Below are 17,972 nucleotides of genomic sequence, written 5' to 3'. Positions count from 1 at the left end.
CCTTCTACAAGGTAAGGACTGGAAACCGCAGATCTCAGAAACAAACCCTAACTTGCACGGAAATAGCAGGAATAGCAGGCAATAGGTTGTGTAGCAAACAAGCTAACCTAGCATTAGCTCTTTTCTGTTTTCTGAGGTTGCCTAGCGGTGTCGAGGAAAATGTTGAGATAAATGCCAAGACGACTTTTTTCAGGCGTATACTAGCTATAGTCCAAACTTCACGATCAGCTGCTGATTACATGGATAATTTTCGGCTGCGGTTAATAAAGCCGAGGGGACATAGTTGTCCTCTTACTAGCCAACCGCCCGGCGTAGATCGTCAACATAGCTTGCTATGCTAGCTTAGCTAACTAGCTAACATCTGAGCACCGATCGTTTCTTTTGTAACAAAAGTTAACGACAATGTCACTCTGTCTCTATGCTTGCTACTGCAACAACTTCATCTCAAATGTTAGATAGCCAAACGTTAATAATACGATTAACGTTACTTGTTTAAAACATTTAACTACTATTGTATACCAGTGGCGTAACGTTACAGTTTAAAAGCCTTGCACTAACGGTAGGGACCGTGAGTGGACAATGTTTTCTGATGGCTGGATAGCTGGATAGCTAGCAGTGCCACTGATGTCCGTCACATGAATAGTTAATTCGCCGGCAGTCTAGCCACCTCGCTGTGGTTTGGAGCTGTGTGCACACTCAGCGAATTAAACGAATGCCTTTTGGGTGGCATCAAGGACTGCACCTAGTTCGCACAAGACGCGCATTGCAGGTGCATTGCAGTGAATGTTGACTTTACATGTACTGTCTCTGATCTGGTTCGTGAGATCCAGGAGGGACAGGGCATTCTTGGACCTGTCAGTTAGCCAGCCGAAGAGACGGGGAACAGGATAGGGAAGCAGGGCGAGGCGGGCCCCGCGGAGCCGGTGGAGAAGATGGCCGGCAGCCCGGAGAAGAGTTCCACCGCGCAGGAGCTGAAGGAGCAGGGGAACAGACTGTTCCTCTGCCGCAAGTATCAGGAGGCTGCTACATGCTACAGTAAAGCAATTGTGAGTAACCCTCAAAAATAAAAAAAATAATACCAATGGTAGAATGGCATTTTAACTGAAACACTTTAAAACATAGTATTGTCTTTATTAGTAAAATGGGATGGATGAATTTTCCTCTGAATGTACGAGTCTACAGTTCTGTAATTTTACTGTGCATGTGTATTGTCTGGTATGTCCTGTCTCCCAGAACCGTAATCCATCGGTGGCAGTGTACTACACCAACAGGGCTCTCTGCCATGTGAAGCTGCAGCAGCATGACAAGGCTCTGGCAGATTGTAAGCACGCGCTGGAGCTGGACAGCCAGTCAGTCAAGGCCCACTTCTTCTTGGGCCAGTGTCACCTGGAGCTTGAGAACTATGACGAGGCCATTGGCAACCTGCAGAAAGGTCAGAGCAAACTCCTAGAGGATGGTGAAACTTTTGTATAAATGCAGCTTGCTCATATATTACTTGTGTATCTCCCCATTCATGGTTAAGTTCATGCATTTCTTTCTTTTGAAACTCTGTCCTGCTGTCAGGGGTCTCAAAGTGAAAGTGCTGATCCCAGAATCAGCTGTAACTTTTTCAAATCAGTGTTGATTGTCATAATCAGATTCATGATACTGTTGCTCTTATATCAACTCTTCTACTCTGAGGCTCTTTATGGGCACAGTACGTGTATGCTGGGATGTATTACAGTATGCTTTGTCAGGGTTTTTATCACTGGAATAATATTATTCGACAGTGAAAGATATGGAAAGTTTGTTGACATGTGGTCTATGGAACAAGAGATGTCAGAAGGAAAGAAAATGTAGGACATACCTTAATGGTAAACTAGTGTTGCTGTTTTTTTCCTATAGCTTATAACCTGGCAAAAGAGCAGAGGCTGAATTTTGGAGATGACATCCCCAGCGCCTTGCGCATTGCCAAGAAGAAACGTTGGAATAGCATCGAGGAGAAGCGCATCAACCAGGAGAACGAGTTGCACGCCTATCTGACCAAACTCATACTGGCTGAGAAGGAAAGGTGAGGAATATCCAGCATGCTTACTTATGTGGTAATGATCTCTCGATGAAGACTGCAAATCACTGGAATGAGTCTGTCATGCGGGTATTATTTTGTTCTGGGCGGAGGGGTAATTTCTAATAACTTTGTATTTATGCAGAGAACTAGAAGAATACAAAGAGAAACAGGACGACAATCAAAATGGAGGCGATGCTGTCAAGATTGCATCAAAACATGTACGTTTTACATATGTCTTGGACTTATTCGGTTGTCTCGCTTTTAATGTAGATATATAGTAATTATATATTCTAACTGAATATTCATGAGTATGTCTTGTCATGCAAATGTGACCTACTTAGGACAAGTATCTAATGGACATGGATGAGCTCTTCTCTCAAGTGGATGAGAAAAGAAAAGTGAGTATGAACATGATTTATTATTATTCCTGTCAATCCAGTATGTAATAGTGTATAGTTATATTCATTCATTTCCCATACCTACTTATTCCTATTATAGGAGGACTGGAGTTAATTCCAGCATGCATTGGGGCAAAAAGCTAGGGAAACATCCTGGATATGTCACCATCATCCATTACAGGGCTTACAAACAGACAGGCACACGCTGATCACATTCACCCACACAAAGGCATCTTTGCTAACAGTACACACCTACTTCACACCATCTTTCTTTTTGATCATTGACATAGCAACAAGAGAAATGGACTCAAGCACACTTTCAGATTAGTGTGCAGTTAAGATGGTTCATGCTGATTAGTTGTTTTAGCATGTGGACATTCTGTCCGCATTGTTCCTGTGTTTTATATCCAGTCTACCTGCGACCATTAATGCGTGTGAAAAATGCACAGTAATGCACCGTTACACAGTTATGTGCTATTTCTAGCCCAAGCTGTTTCTATGGTAACCCTCACTGTTTTGTTTGCCAGGGCTTGTAGCGATTAATTATCCTTGCTATAGATAGTTGTTGACTGGACTGAGGTAGTTGTCATGTAATCAGTCAGTTGACACCTCACTGACTGCCAACAGGGTGTTTGTCTTCTGTATGTGTGAGAAGGGGTTCAGTATAGAACCGGGATTCCTGGGAATCCTGATGAAAGAAATAGAGGTCCTTATTTTCAACAATTTGATGACGTTTTTAGTATGAGCACTGGTGCTTTTATACAATATTTAATCTAAACTTGGACTGGGTGATGTGGATAGGTAAGTGTAATGAAGACACGTTTCAAGCTATATCACAGTGTTATGGTAGCATTTATAATATCATATCTCTTAGAGTTACATCAGTGTGACTCTTTCTGTGTTTTGTTGTCCTTTCAGAAGCGGGAGATCCCTGATTACCTGTGTGGGAAGATCAGTTTTGAGCTGATGAGGGAGCCCTGCATCACACCCAGTGGAATAACCTATGATCGCAAGGACATCGAAGAGCACCTACAGGTAGAATCATCGTCAGCTGCACGCACACCATCTCAGAGTTTAGATGTTTTGCCTTAATTAGTTAGCATTTAGTTCATAAACCCCATCAAATGAACACATGATACACGTGAAATTCTCTCATTAAACTCTTATCTGGGCATTAAACAGACTTCTTGTATGGAAACAAATAATGGCCATCAAGAGTCTTTTAAGCAACTGAATACATGATTTTGAAATGTTATTACTGCTGAAAACTTGATGTTGAAATTTGAATACCATTAAAATGATATCACTGAAATATTTTCTAGAAAACCGCCCATCTGAAATCATGTGGACAAGATTTAATTCTTTATTTGCTTCCCCATTCTTGTGAGCCTATATGATATTTGTATACAAGCCCTGGTTCACTTGGAACTTGTGGAGGGTAAACTTCAATGAACCAAACACTTTAAGCCAAAGAAAATGTATTGTTTATGTATTGTAGGTGTGGTTGTACCCAAGTACTTATTTGCATGTATTATGTATAAAATTCAACCACAGATGCTAACACTAGCATTTAACCTGCTCTCTGTGCAGCGAGTGGGTCATTTTGACCCGGTCACCAGGAGTCCCCTGACCCAGGACCAGCTGATCCCGAACCTGGCCATGAAGGAGGTGATCGACGCCTTTATCCAGGAGAACGGCTGGGTGGAGGACTACTGAAGGGACCTTCCCACCCCCCATCTCTCCATCATACCCCGATACTCAACACAGAGCCTGGACAACACAAGACTGTAGAGAACAGATCACCCCTTGCCTGGATATATACTTTACACAGGCGGGAAAAGCTACACTATGGACTACCAAATGGGAGCCATGTATCTCGGTCTGCCTCTTCCTCCCCACATTTTATCTTTGCTGTAAAACTTCCCGCTCCAAACTTTTGAGGCTTGGTGTTCAAGGCCTGCTGCTCCCTTTAAACCCCCCCTCCATTCTGCCATTCTGCTCTTTCTATACCTTCTTACCTCCTCTTCCTTTCCTTCCTGAATCTAGTCTTTCAAGCCTGACTCCTTTCTTCAGTCAAAATAAGGGGCCACCTTCTCAGGTCTCTCTCTTTCTCCCTCCATACTCTCGTCTCTCTCTTTCTCTTTCTCTGAGTGCCACAAACCTTGGAAAGCATCAGCATTGCACTCCAGTGTTTCACAGAAACCACCGATACAAAAAAGAAATGAGACATTGGCCTTTTATTTGGCATTTACTCCAGTATTTCATAGTCTCTTTTTTTCTTCATTAAACATTGGAGCGTTTGCCCACTTCTTAATTTGTTGAAGTGGTACCTAAAATGCCAAAAACACCTATTCTCAACGAGGGTGACCAGTTTGTATGCAAGTTTTACATGATGATAACTGAAAAATAGTCGTAGGAAACCAAGTCCCTTCTCCACCTGCAGGTGGCGCTCCAAACATACCCACCCATGTCACCTTACTGTAAGATTTTGAGTAGATGTTAGTGGGTTTTTTTTCTTTGCATATCAATCACACCCCATTAAAGACAATTTAAATAAGTTGAATGTATGCATAATGTACTCTTTAGGTTCAGGCCTAACCTACTGTAATTCAAAATATTTTTTATCAGGACAATACAAGGTTTTCATGAAATGCGGCCTTGAACTGAATACAGAAAATGAATGGAAACGACTGCATCTGCGTACAAAAAAAAAGTTTTCACTTTGCTGGATATTCATTGAAAATGATTGAATTTTGATAGATGACATCAGCTGTTTGGATTGATGCTAAAAAAAACTGCTTTGATGAATGGTCTGTGCTGTCTGCGTCGTTCATAGAAACAAAAATGTGCTAGGACGTTGTGTTTGGCTCGTGCTGTTTGCCTGGAGTGACGGTGGACGCTCACATCAAGCATGAAGTTTTCCTTTGCAAAGGCGAGAAGGTGGTTGTCATTTTTTTTTTTTTGCTGTTAATTTTTATGCACCGTCTCCTCACAGAGTCACAGGAAAATGGTTGCAGCAGCTGTAAACCAATCATCAGTGTGAAACTATCTACGGTTAAGCTGTGTCTTGTTGCAGAGGTTTGAGGTTCACTAGCATCACTGTACCAACCTCCTCTGTGTCAGAAATGCTGGACGAGTTACGACCATCTTATCTCATCCATACCTCAGTCCAAGTTTTTCTCTGTGAAACACATTTTCAGTTCAGCGCTATTAGTTTACATGTTTTTCTGCTGGAGGTGTGTCTGTGGTGAATTGGGCCTGTTGGTGGTTTGTGTCGGGGTGCAGGCGGTGTAAATAATTTGCTTGTGTATCTCAGATTTTATTTCTTGACGAAATTAGGGTTCTTTTTTTTTCTTGAGAAATCCTAGAGCTTGAGAATCTGTATTAAATGTAGATATGTTGATAACATAAATGCTTGGTCCAGTTGTCATTTGTCCCCATTAAACCGTGAACTTTGAGTTTGCTTGTTGTGTTTTTGACACAAGATTATCATTAAAGAGATATCAAGTACGATGATAGCTGAACAGGAATCAAGTGGTTTGTAACATATAAATAATATTGCAGCTACAAAGCAAAAGAACAGCAGTAGACTCCGTAACATGAGTCTGCAATAAATGCTGATTTGGTGAAGCTGATATTTGTTTTGTGTTTAGAATCTGAGGCGTTTGACTTAACTTGATGTCTATTTTTGAGTTTGTAGTTTGTAACAAACAAAAATAATCCCATTAACTGTTTTTTAGTCAGTCAGTCAGTGGTGGGTTAGGTCTCCTTGTGTCCACTGTTACATACTGCAGAATTTTCCAATGTTTTCAATTCAGACAGCAACTATCTAGCCTCTTAATAACGCTTTAAGTTGCTACATGTTTTTTATCAGAGCTCGATTGATAAATCATTCAGGCCGGTATATATTGGCTGATAGTAGCTTATTACAGATATTTCAGTAATGGTGTATATGTTTATGAATAAGTAACAAGAAAGTCACCATTACATACAGTAATTTGCCCACCAGAAAGGAGATTATTTTATTTTTATTTTATTTTATTGTATGCATTTATGTTGAAATATCAGCTGATACATCATTATCAAATTTTAAAGTCAATATCAATATTTATTAGTTTTGGCCTTGGGACAATGAAGTCTCATAGTCTGATTGTTAAATAGGTAAGGACTATGTCTTTCAGGGACTATTCCCTCAGTACAAAGCAGTTCCAGTCAAAACTGTTCCTAGTGAGGTCAGTGGAGTATCCAGAGTAACCAGGAACTGTCTCCAGTAAGCCATGTTGCTGTTGAGTTTTTCAAATGTTATTTCTCAAATATAATTTTTTATACGAAACGTTCATTTCTATTGAGGTGGTGGGAATCACCTCAGAGACGGATCCAAAAACACTGGCACACAAAAGCAAAAGTATCTGCATGGTTGGATATCACAAGCAGTAAGTGAATAAATGTGTTCTTTTGTGATTAGGGTGAAGTGACCCTTTAAGATTCACACACAAACACCCATAGTTACTGTAGTTAAGTACAGAGTGATGTCACAATTCAACTCTGAACTTTCTTAGACCAAATGTTGGAGCCACGTAACAACAACAACTGCAGAAATCTCTGACATCTGCTTAGATTGCAAACATTATGTAAGTCTCATCATTTGATATGGACACACAGGTGAAATGGTGTGTTTGCATCAGTCACATGGAAAGCACAGTGTCACTCAGCCCTCACACACCAGCCCTATTGTCAGAGCATCCGTTGAAGAGCTGACGTCATGGTCTGTGCTAGGAGGGAAGAGGACTGGGCACGGGGCATCAGTTAGCAACGTCGAGGAACAAATCAACAACATCAAAATGGTAAGAAAAGCTCTTCCTCTTGTAACTTTTCACATTATTTGGTTTCTCGTGTGACTTGTGTCTTCAGAGATTGATAGGAGTTCATTGTGGCATATGAATGGATGTGTTGTATGTGTTTGCAGAGTGCCAACACTGTGAGGTTCGCTGTGCTTGTACTTGGATGGTCTCTGACACTCTCCTCAGCCAACCAAGGTATGAGTTTAAGAGCAGAATTTCATTAGAAAAAATAGTAATTTTACTCATGTTTGTGCCCAAAGTCCCCCTTCAGATGTTGTTTAAACTCTGAGGTTTGGTGTCTCATTAACTCTATCCTCCCTGTTTGTGTTTCTCCAGTGGGTCTGAGTGACAAAGTCCTGGTCTTCCCTTATGAGACAGACTTCAGCTTCGTGGCCCTGATCCCGCAGAAGGAGATGGGGCTGAGGGCCTTCACTCTCTGCATGCGTGTGGCCACTGAGCTGCCGGAGGAGCGGCAGATCATCCTGTTCGCCTACCGCACGGCCGACTACGACGAGCTCAACGTGTGGCGTGAGAAGGACGGACGCATCTCCTTTTACATGAGCGGTGACGGCACCTCCTTCCTCCTGCCGCCCCTCACCACCTTCCGCACCAGCCTCTGCCTGACCTGGGAGTCTCGCACCGGCCTCGCCGCTTTCTGGGTGGAGGGGAAACGCAGCACCTACCAGGTCTACAAACCTGGGCACACCATCCGTCCAAAAGGCACCGTCCTGCTGGGGCAGGACCCGGACAAACACCTAGGGGGTTTAGAGGCCGTGCAGAGCTTTGTAGGGGAGGTGACTGATCTGAACATGTGGGACTTTGTGCTCTCCAGGAGCATGATCCAGGCCTGGCACTACGGGCACAAGGTCCCCAAGGGCAACATCTTTGACTGGGCCACTATCGAGTATGAGCTGAACGGGAACGTGATGGTGGTGGATGATGACTGACTCGGTGTGGAGTCGAAAGCAGAGAGGGACGAGGCTTTAAAGATCTGTGTTGGACTGATAATGATATGTTTTATTGTCGGTCTTAGATTCAGTGTTGTTTTATGTTAGGGCCCGTCAACTGATCCTCCATAAAGTCCACAAGTCTCTGTTTTAATGTTGTTAAAGCAGTGTTTTGTGGGGTTGGTTGAATATCCTCCTATAACTCCTGTAACTATTCTGAGCAACAAAAGCCAATACTTAGTGGTACACAGAAGTCAGTTGTTTTACATCAGTAACTCATTATTCATCACTCAAACCTTTTGCTAAACAGTAACTCAATTGTGAGAACAAACTGGTAAATATCAAGCACACAATGTTGATGTGCCAGATGTATCCATAGGGTGGCACTCTCTGCTAGTTCACATCAAACAGATGCTCGTGTCAAATGAAGCATTATCGTGCCCTAATGTGATCCGGCATACTTACGTTTATGAATGTGAGGTTATTAACGAGGTCACAGATAACTGATTAAAATGCCAAGGAAAAATTGTGTTTCTACAATCCGGAGCAATTTAAATTTATTTCCCATAGTTTTATTTGCAGAGGGTGAAGATTTAGCAAATAAAAATATCAAAGACATCTGCTGACATCACCAGGATGCTATAATGTATTTAAGAGCGTATTTCAACTTTAATAATATACATTTTAAATTGCAATGCAACTCTAAGTCAGAAATATTTCAAAATATCTTCTAACTAAAAGGATCTGAAGTTTTTATTGTCAGAATTGAACATATTGTAACCAAGACAACTGTCATGCATGCAGCTGGTACACATTTGTTTATCCAGTGATATTGACAATAAAAACGTGAAGTAGATATTAAAACAGCAAACTGGGAGATGCATTATTTCTACTATAGACTTAACGATTTAACTGCACTCAGAGACAAATAGCAATTATCATGTTTAATATCCATTGCCATAATGTTGCCTTCGGTTAGCGTACTCACTCATGAATTTTCCATGTTTCCACTGATGTAAGAACGCTTTTGGGTCTGAAATAAAATCTTGCCATGTGCATAACTAATAATGTTTGTAATTAAAGAGAATATTTCGTCTTTGAACTTGCAGCTTCCTTTTCTTAATCATTTCTTTTTTGGACACATTTTAAAGGAATAATAACTTGTATACATAATTCCAACAGGGGAGTTATTAAACATATTTTATGTTATTTTTTATTTCGGCATTTAAAGTAGAATATCACTCATTCGGCTGCAGGAGGAAGGGGAGCTTCCACAAAGATAGAAAAATGCAATCACCCACTGTTCCAACAATTAGTTTTTTTTTTCTTTTTTACAGAGAAAGCACAAATTAAGTTTGACTTGTCCAACTGTTTCTTGGACGCATGCTGCCATTTTCATTGATTTTGTAATGCATGTGCTCCAATGATAAAATGTCTTTTTTCAGAGGATCATTTTTTAACTATAGAATGAAAGAGAAGCTGTCACTTAAAGCTTCCCCTTCGTTATTTTTCCTAATTTCTCCAGTGTTCCTCAGTAAACAATGTTAAATAGACAGAATAAGTGTCCTTGTAGGAGGTTGTGTGGTTCAGGTCCTATCTGTTGGGTGGCACCTGGAACTCGACATCCTCCCGGATCCATATTCTTCAAATATGTTTACAGTCTATCTATAATTTTGTCATCCTCATTGTCCATACAGTCATTTTACAAGGTTGGTCTATTTTGTACAGAGGGATCCCTCCTCTGTTGAGGTTTCTTCAGTTTTTTTCCCCAGTGATGTTTTTTTATGGAGTTTGTCCTCATCCGTATCCAGAGTCTAAGGATGCTGCACAGATATTAAACCCCCTTCAGGCAAATGTTTTATTTGTGATATTGGGCTATATAAATAAAATGGACTTGACTCGAATAAGATGAACGGTTACGTGTTACTTGTAGAAATCAAGTCATATGGAGTTGCTCCACTGACAAGCCCCCTCAGAATAAGCTCAAGGTCAGACCTTCTCCATCCAAGTGTAACACAGTAACCCCAAGTTCCAGTGTGCCGTCTCTACTCGTCTCCATGGCTCCGTGCACTCATCCTCCCTGCCTGCGCCACCATTGTGACCTCCTTGCAGAGACGAAGGAGAAGTTTCCAGCGCGCAGCCCGTACAGGCTCCCTTGAGGGTGGGAAAGTGCTGCTTTTCGAGTGTGTGTTTATTCCGACCAAATCACCCGTCGGCTCTCTCGCAGCAGCTAAATAAGGAGAAGGCAGGGCCAATGAGTTCTGACTGCGGGTCAGCAGCCAAATGTTCCACCTTCTTGGATGTTGCAATGCATCAATCGCAGTGCCCACTCACTGTGTGGTAACACCTTTGTGGACCATCTGCCCAAGCCTGGCTTCTCAGCCCTCTGGTACACACACACACACACACACACACACACACGGCCTGTTATTTCCTTCTTTTTGCATCTCTGCCCAAGAGGGGTACTAATTCTAATACATGCACATACAAAAATTCACACTTATAAAGGTTTGACTTCACTTTTAGTGTTTCATTTTTAAAACAAGGTTCTATTCAAAACTTAATCGGTAAAATACCATTTTTAAACAATTCTCTTGCAAATGAAATGGGGGTAAAATTGCATTTTTCTTACATAAACACAACCTTTTCATTCCGTGACATTTTCTTTCCTTTTTTTTCAGACAGGTTCATATTCTGGGGCTACACACACCACTGTTTCTACACCAAAGAAGGGCTTTAAGTATGTAACAGAAGGACACACAATCAGTGGCCGGGGCTCTTCACAGAGTGGGTAATTATTCCCTCTGTCTCCCTGTATTGCATGTATTATCCAACTGAGCAAACAGTTGCAGGGCTCCTTGTCCTGCTTGCGGACAGGGCCGCCAGTGTGGGCCTGTGAGATCTGCATATTGGCCCATGGTGGTTTAAGCTGTCTGAGGCGAGGCGGTGCCACTGACTGTATGTCCATGCGTGTGGAGCTGGTGAAAATGTTTTCCACGCGAGAGGAGATAGACGGCAAGAGGGAGCCCCGCGTGAGCCCGGCAAGGGGAGACAGAAGGAGGGCCGTTCTGGATTCCTTCGAGCAACTCCAAATAGATTTCCAGGCAAAACATATTTGCATACGCAAGACTGTGCTACGAGCTATCTGAGTGAGCTGTGGCATGTGTGCATTGAACAGATGGATAATTTTTTTAGACCTTTCTTGCAGAAATTTCAGCCCATTAAATGGAGATCTCGGGCATTATTCAGTTTGCTCTTTGTTCACAGAGGCATCAGGATCAAGTTGCTCTTTTTAAATCAGATTTAGTACATGATAGATAACATTAGAGAAAATCTACATGTTTTTTAACATCAATTTCTGGGAATCCATGAAGCCAGTCATAAAAGAATTTCTACAACCTCTTCTATCACCACAGAAACTCCACTGAGCTGCAAAAAAAAAAGCAGGAATTCACCCACAAAAGTGAACCTGTCAGAAGGATTACAGCTTGCTGGTTGTTGTGTGCTCGCTCTTCATCTTCTTTGGTCACATTAGAGGTGAAAAAGAATTGTCTCCAACAGACTTGATTCAAATGTTTATCTTATTGTTTTTTTTTCCCCTCAGAAAAATCTTGTGACTTCCATTCAAGTTTGATTCACTTCATCTTTTCTTAGGACACGTTCAACAAAAGCTGATGGAGGGTGAAGCTATGACCTGCGTGTCAGCTTACTCCTTTACTCTACTGGTCTCTCTCTCTCTCTCTCTCTCTTAGAGGTTGTAACCTGCCAGTATGGTCGCTCGTCCTCCCCCTCTGGGCTGTATGAAAAATTCACCAGGCCTTCCCATTAGAGTCAGTCTGAATCAGGGAGCAGGCGTTACAATGGCCGCACACGCGACACATTTTTATCAATTGACACTTAGCAACGCAAATGTTATGTTTACGAAAAACGAAATCACAGCAGTCGCCAATCTTTTCGCTGCAGGTCAAGCAGCACACACTGTATGTGCGGTACGTACAGATGCACACTCACAACCGTCAGCAGTCCTGAATGGTTAAAAACAGATGGACTATACCCTTTTCAGTGCAGGCTTTTCACACTCATGGTGCGAGACCTGACCTTTACTGTGTGCAGTTGGCTCTTTGCGGTGCGATACCTCAAGGCAGGACAGCTAACCCTGTACTGTCTACCTCTGAGCATACTGCACGTCCTACTGTCAGGAAGTCTTATACTGAAACACCGAAACACTGAGGGTGTACAGGGACTGGCCAGAGTAAGAGGAACACCTGACAAGACAATAGTCCTGCAATAACTAATAAAGTCAGTCAAGTCACTACACAGCCTGCGAACAGTTACACAGTCATATAATGATTTCTGTGTTCTGGAGGAGCTTAGTTCAGTCTGAGAAAATTACTAAACATTTGAGTGTCTCGGCTCGGAATCAATAAATTTTTTCAAAGGAAAAAGGAAGGAAGTCATTGAACGCAAACAAGTGAGAAAATGTATTATGTTAAATGTGTGCACAAATCATTTTTTCTTTGTAATATCCCTGACCCTTTAGGGAAGTTTGGAAGATGTGCTTACAGGGCAGTGAGGGTCTTATATGAAGGGTCACCACCATCATCATCATCATCATCATGCATAGTATTTTTGGAAGTTTCCTCACACTCGAGACAAAAAGTCAGAATATCTTGATGTCTGCTGCACTGAATTTGACAGTACTTTTTAAAAATCTGACACTTGTGAGTCCCCAGAACTTTATGGAAGTGCGATACAAAATCAATAGGGTACGCCTTTAATTAAAAAAAAAATTGAAACTGAATTTACTGTAAACCGTATATTTAACAAAAAAACACTGTCCAGCCAAAATTCCAAACTCTTCACATCCTTCCAGTACCAATCCATCCTCCTCCACCCTAAAGGAAACGTGGCATCAGAGAGTAAAAGAGAGCGGGAGGCTCTGTGGTTGAGTGCGTTGTGGCTTTTAGCAGTGAATTCCCCTCCGTTGCCTCTGGGCTGGCCTCTCCTGTGAACATATGAACCGTGCCACAGCGTGTGGCGCTGGGAGACGGTCCAGGGCCTCCTGATTAAATATTACAGCCCTCTAAATGGATGGAGATTAGCCTCTGTGGGAATGTTAGGGCTTAATTTACCCCCCGGCCAGATGTGTGTGTGTGTATGAGAGAGAGAGAGAGAGAGTGTGTGTGTGTGTGTGTGTGGCGTCTATGTAGATATGAAAGGGAAAGCAGGGAGGGAATGGGTTGTTGTACATGTGCCCCACTGTAAATGGATTGCATGTTTCCAGGAGTACAGTAGGTCAGTGGAGGATGTGCTGCGGTTTCATGGGGTGAATGTTCTGCAGCAGTTCAGCGGTGTGAGCAGGTTAACAGGATCAGTCGTGTTCAGCCATTCAAAAACTGACACAAGGTTATTACATGTCCACTGATGAGCTTTTCATTCTCGTCTTCTTCTTTCTTAAGTTTTAAAAAATCAGTTATTCCAACTCAGTAGTATTTGACACCCAAACAACAATTCGGAATCTCCACTTTGTGAATGGTTGCAGGCCAGATGATTGGATGAGTATTATTTGTTTTGGATGTTTTAAAAAAAAAAATGTTTTTTTACATAATTTATTGAATATTTATTAAAACAGATGAACAGAAAAAGATGGTCATAAAAACCTTGTTATGTATTTGACAGGGATGAAGGAAATACATCATCCCTTCTCATCTCACATAGCAATATAGGCTTGACTCTCTCATAATAACAAGCAGGGTCATGGTTATTAATTTATTTCATTGACTTAATTTGAATTTATTTGTGTTTATAACTTAAATTACAAATCTCAGTAATTGACAGTAAAATATATGCACAGATAAATAAATGTGTGAACAAATGGTCAACAATAAATTGAAAAATACATTAAACAATAATAATAAGAAGAAAATAGATAAATAAAATGTTGGACTATTGATCAATAAGATGTTATAATAAATAAAAAAATGGTTAATTCAAGCTTTGTAGAGTGAAAGTTATATATGTGAGTATATATAACACATTATTTCTGTCTTGACGACGTGATGTGTAGTGTTAAAAACATGTTGTCTTCAGAGTGATGAACCCCATGAAAAACATGTTTCTGTTGGCCATCAGCGACTACTCAAGACTGATATATATTGTATATAATATTATCACTTTTTCATATGTATAGTCAAAGATAAGACTCCCCTTTTGCTGTTCTGGCCTGAATTTCAGGCGACCTGCAGTCTCCTGTCACTACAGGCTGTTACACACTCAATGAAAAAACATTGCTGCTCCACATCCATTCTGTCTCACCGTAGGTGTAGAAATTATTTAATTCACACACAGGGAATAAATGACATGTCATTTTAATTGCAGGCTGTTTTCTGTGTTCTGTTATGCCATCTCGACACTCGCTGTGAATTATTGATCGGTTGGTTTTGTAGTTCACCGCGTTTAAAATGCTTTTAAGGACGTGAGTGCGTGTTTTGAGGTCTTTGCATGAAAACCCTAAACTTTATTATTTATAAACACACATAGCCTTTATGGAAAAAGGGATCTATTTAATCATCCACTCTGTTCTTTCACCTTTATTGAGCACGCTCTCGTGTGGACATGACAGTGATGGCAGTCGGATAAACATATGTTTTTCTCGGTCTTCTTCTGCAGAAGTGTGCATCAGATGTATCACTGCGAGGCCTCAACTCTCTGTTAATATTCCTCTCATAATGGACAAACACATCCATCAAACACACACCACATATGTGTGCAGCATCCGCAGACAATGACTGCTCAACGGAAACACGGCGCATGTGCACACACACAGAAACACAGCAAAACACCATCTCGCACATGCACACACACACACACAGACACAAGCACTCTGCGCCACTGGGCAGGGACTAGCCTGAAAGATTGAAAGCAATTAAAACTATCATCTGCAGTGGCTCTGGGCAGGCCTGTGGCTGCGAGGGGGGAGCTGCCACTGTGCATCAGCCTCTCAGTCTCAGCAACGCGCAGCGACATGAGAGGGAGAGTCGCAGCCCTCTCCGAAACACACATCCACTGCCACAGCTCCCCCTGTAACGTACACACATGTATTGTCACACAGGGCTTTGTCATACAACTGCCGCGACACTTAATCCTGCTGCAGATCTTTTACCTGCTCCTGTGTTTCAGAGGAGCTGAAGCTCAGAGCCGAAGTATCCCAACACCGTAACTCTCAGTGAAGTTCGATAACTCCATGTGCAGCGACTGGGCTGAGCTGTTGCCTTAACACTCAGACAATATTATTGAGATTTAGCGCAGGTACACTGTGCATAGCTTCATAATGGCCTGGCCTGAAGCACAAGTAACCAATGTGTCTCCAGAGGTGAAGTAACACCAACAGTGAAGAGAGAAAAAGTTTAAGTTACGATGCAATGGTAAGAAAAGATTGTGCAAGATGCCTTCGGTGCCCGGATAAATGCTTGTTTTGTTTTTTTCAGGTGCGTGTCTTCCACATAAAGTCTGCAGAGCCTTGGGTACATGTGCTGGCCGACAGAGGAAACAGTTATTGTTCCAGTAAATACGTTTGTGGTTTGGGATGCTTCATTGGAGCATATACAGACACACACACACACCTGCACACAGGGCTCATCAGTCTGGTCTCATTAAGTGGAAGTGCTGTAACTCCAAGCTGTTTGGGCCAAACTTGGAGCAGTTTACCTGCATTCAGATCCTTGGGAATGGTGGCTGTCTGGCTCTGTCTGGACTGGCCCTTAACAAGTCTCCTCAGGACAACCAAGCCACCATTATCAACTACTGTTACTGTTTCTCTCTCTCTCTCTCTCTCTCTCTCTCTCCGTCCTCTCCCTCCGATCAGCTCTCAACCTGTCACTCTCACTTAGCGTCGACATTAGCACCGGTGGTTTCCTCATCCTGGTTCTCTTCACCCCTCCCCGCTACCATCTCCCCTTGGTGCGTTTGAATACATATCTCCGATATTCAGCCCCTACTTAATTTGACAGGCCCCTGTTTTGTCAGTCTGACAGGCCCATAGCAAGACACTAATAGGCCACGGAGACCACCAGCAAAGGCACCAGCCAGGGAGGCCCCTGCGGTGCCAGTCCCCATCACCCTCCACGTCTCTCGGGGCGATGCAGGCAGGAGAGAGGGGGTCAGGGGTGGGGTGGTCAGGCGGTAGTGCTGTCACACCAGGCCACAGCAGACTGGACCAGGCCTCAGTACTGACACCCATCACTGCTCCTCTGTAGCCCCCCCTCCCCACCACCACCACTACCCAGAATACACACACACGAAAGAGGGTAAAAAGAGCAGCCAGTGGGGGTATCTAGGGATCTAATGACTGCGCCTGCCACTCACAGCCATGACTGCAGTCGTCACAGAGATGGCTGCTGAGAGAGGGAATTAACTCCACACTGTTTGTTTGATGATGGACCCATGGTGGAGCAGCTGGGACAGAGGAAGCTTATCTGTGTGTGTTTGTGTGTGTGTGTTTCCCTTTAGGCCGCCTGTCTGACTGATTGTGACCTGCTAAACTCTGATCATAGTTAATTGGGGGCCGGTGGTGGTGGAAGGAGGCACCCTAAATTTGAGACAGTGGCTATTGTTCTTCTTTTGTTTGCTTCCGAGACAGGTGAGGGAGGAGTCCAAAGCATAACATTGATGGTCCATGACTTTGGTCCACATTGAAATATCTCAACAAATATTGGATAGATTGCCATCAACATTTGTACAGACATTAATGGTGCCCTACTGACTTTAGTAACCCCCTGAGCTTTCCTATATTTCCATTATGAGGTTGACATTTTAAGATTTTGTGAAATATCTCAACAACTCTCAGATGGATTGCCATGATAGATAGACATTCATGGTGCCCAGAAGATAAAAGCTCATATTTTTGGAGATTGCCTAACTTTTCCTTTAAATGCCATTATGAGTTTGACATTTGTGTTTTGAGTGAAATTCCTTGACAGCTATTGGATGGATTACCATAAACTTTGAAACGGACACTCGTGCCCCTGACATTCAGACATTTTCCTAGTATCACCAGTAGGTATGTTTTCACTCATCCTGTGAAATATCTCAACATGTCCTACATGGATGGAAGTGAAGAAATGTATGTGAATTGAAAATAGAGTATTAAATTGTCAATTGATTTGATAAACTTGATTGACATTTTATTTGGAACAGTGTTGCTCTGATAATCATCTGGGCTTTGTTACTGTCTCCTGTCTAGCATTCATCATTCACAATACCCAACTGATATTTCACCCCAAATTAAGTTGAGTCTACCTGACAAAATGATGTTGAGTCAACTTGAAAATATTATGTTCAGTCAACCTGAAAAAATTAAGTTGAGTCAACTAAAAAAATTAAGTTGAGTGAACAAAAAAAATCATTAAATTGAGTCAACATATAAAAATGTAGAAAATTAAGTTGAGTCAACTTAAAAAAAAAATTAAAAATAAGTTGAGTCAACTTAAATTAAAAAAAAAAATTAAGTTGAGTCAACTTATAAAAATGTAAAAAATTAAGTCAATTAAACTTGGAAAAAAAAATTAAGTTGCGTCAAAAAGTTGCAGTTAAGTCACCTAAAAAAGAAACTTGAGTTGAATCAACTCAAAACAAATAAATTAAGAGTAAGCTTTTTAATGTAATGTATGGGCTTCAATGTGATGTATTCTAATTTAGTGTAATATAATCTAATTTAAAGTTATGTAATCTGATTAAAGTC

At 41.8% G+C, this 17,972-nt stretch overlaps 2 protein-coding genes across 2 annotated transcripts; both read left to right on the top strand.

Annotated features, from left to right (window-relative positions):
- The first annotated feature begins 917 nt into the window (after positions 1 to 917).
- Positions 918 to 5,903, top strand: LOC139303019 (E3 ubiquitin-protein ligase CHIP-like). Its single transcript, XM_070926705.1, has 7 exons — positions 918 to 1,046; positions 1,234 to 1,432; positions 1,885 to 2,050; positions 2,190 to 2,265; positions 2,389 to 2,445; positions 3,364 to 3,480; positions 4,036 to 5,903. The coding sequence occupies exons 1-7, from the start codon at positions 933 to 935 to the stop codon at positions 4,159 to 4,161; spliced, it is 855 nt and encodes a 284-aa protein (XP_070782806.1). The 5' UTR covers positions 918 to 932; the 3' UTR covers positions 4,162 to 5,903.
- Positions 5,904 to 7,112: 1,209 nt separating this feature from the next.
- On the top strand, positions 7,113 to 8,233 carry crp1 (C-reactive protein 1). Its single transcript, XM_070927483.1, has 3 exons — positions 7,113 to 7,289; positions 7,412 to 7,481; positions 7,623 to 8,233. The coding sequence occupies exons 1-3, from the start codon at positions 7,113 to 7,115 to the stop codon at positions 8,231 to 8,233; spliced, it is 858 nt and encodes a 285-aa protein (XP_070783584.1).
- Positions 8,234 to 17,972: the final 9,739 nt, after the last annotated feature.

The sequence above is a fragment of the Enoplosus armatus genome, chromosome 20, assembly GCF_043641665.1.
Source record: "Enoplosus armatus isolate fEnoArm2 chromosome 20, fEnoArm2.hap1, whole genome shotgun sequence".
Taxonomy (NCBI): Eukaryota; Metazoa; Chordata; class Actinopteri; order Centrarchiformes; family Enoplosidae; genus Enoplosus; species Enoplosus armatus.
Note: the sequence above shows the minus strand (reverse complement) of the source record. Positions and strands in the feature narration are given on the sequence as shown.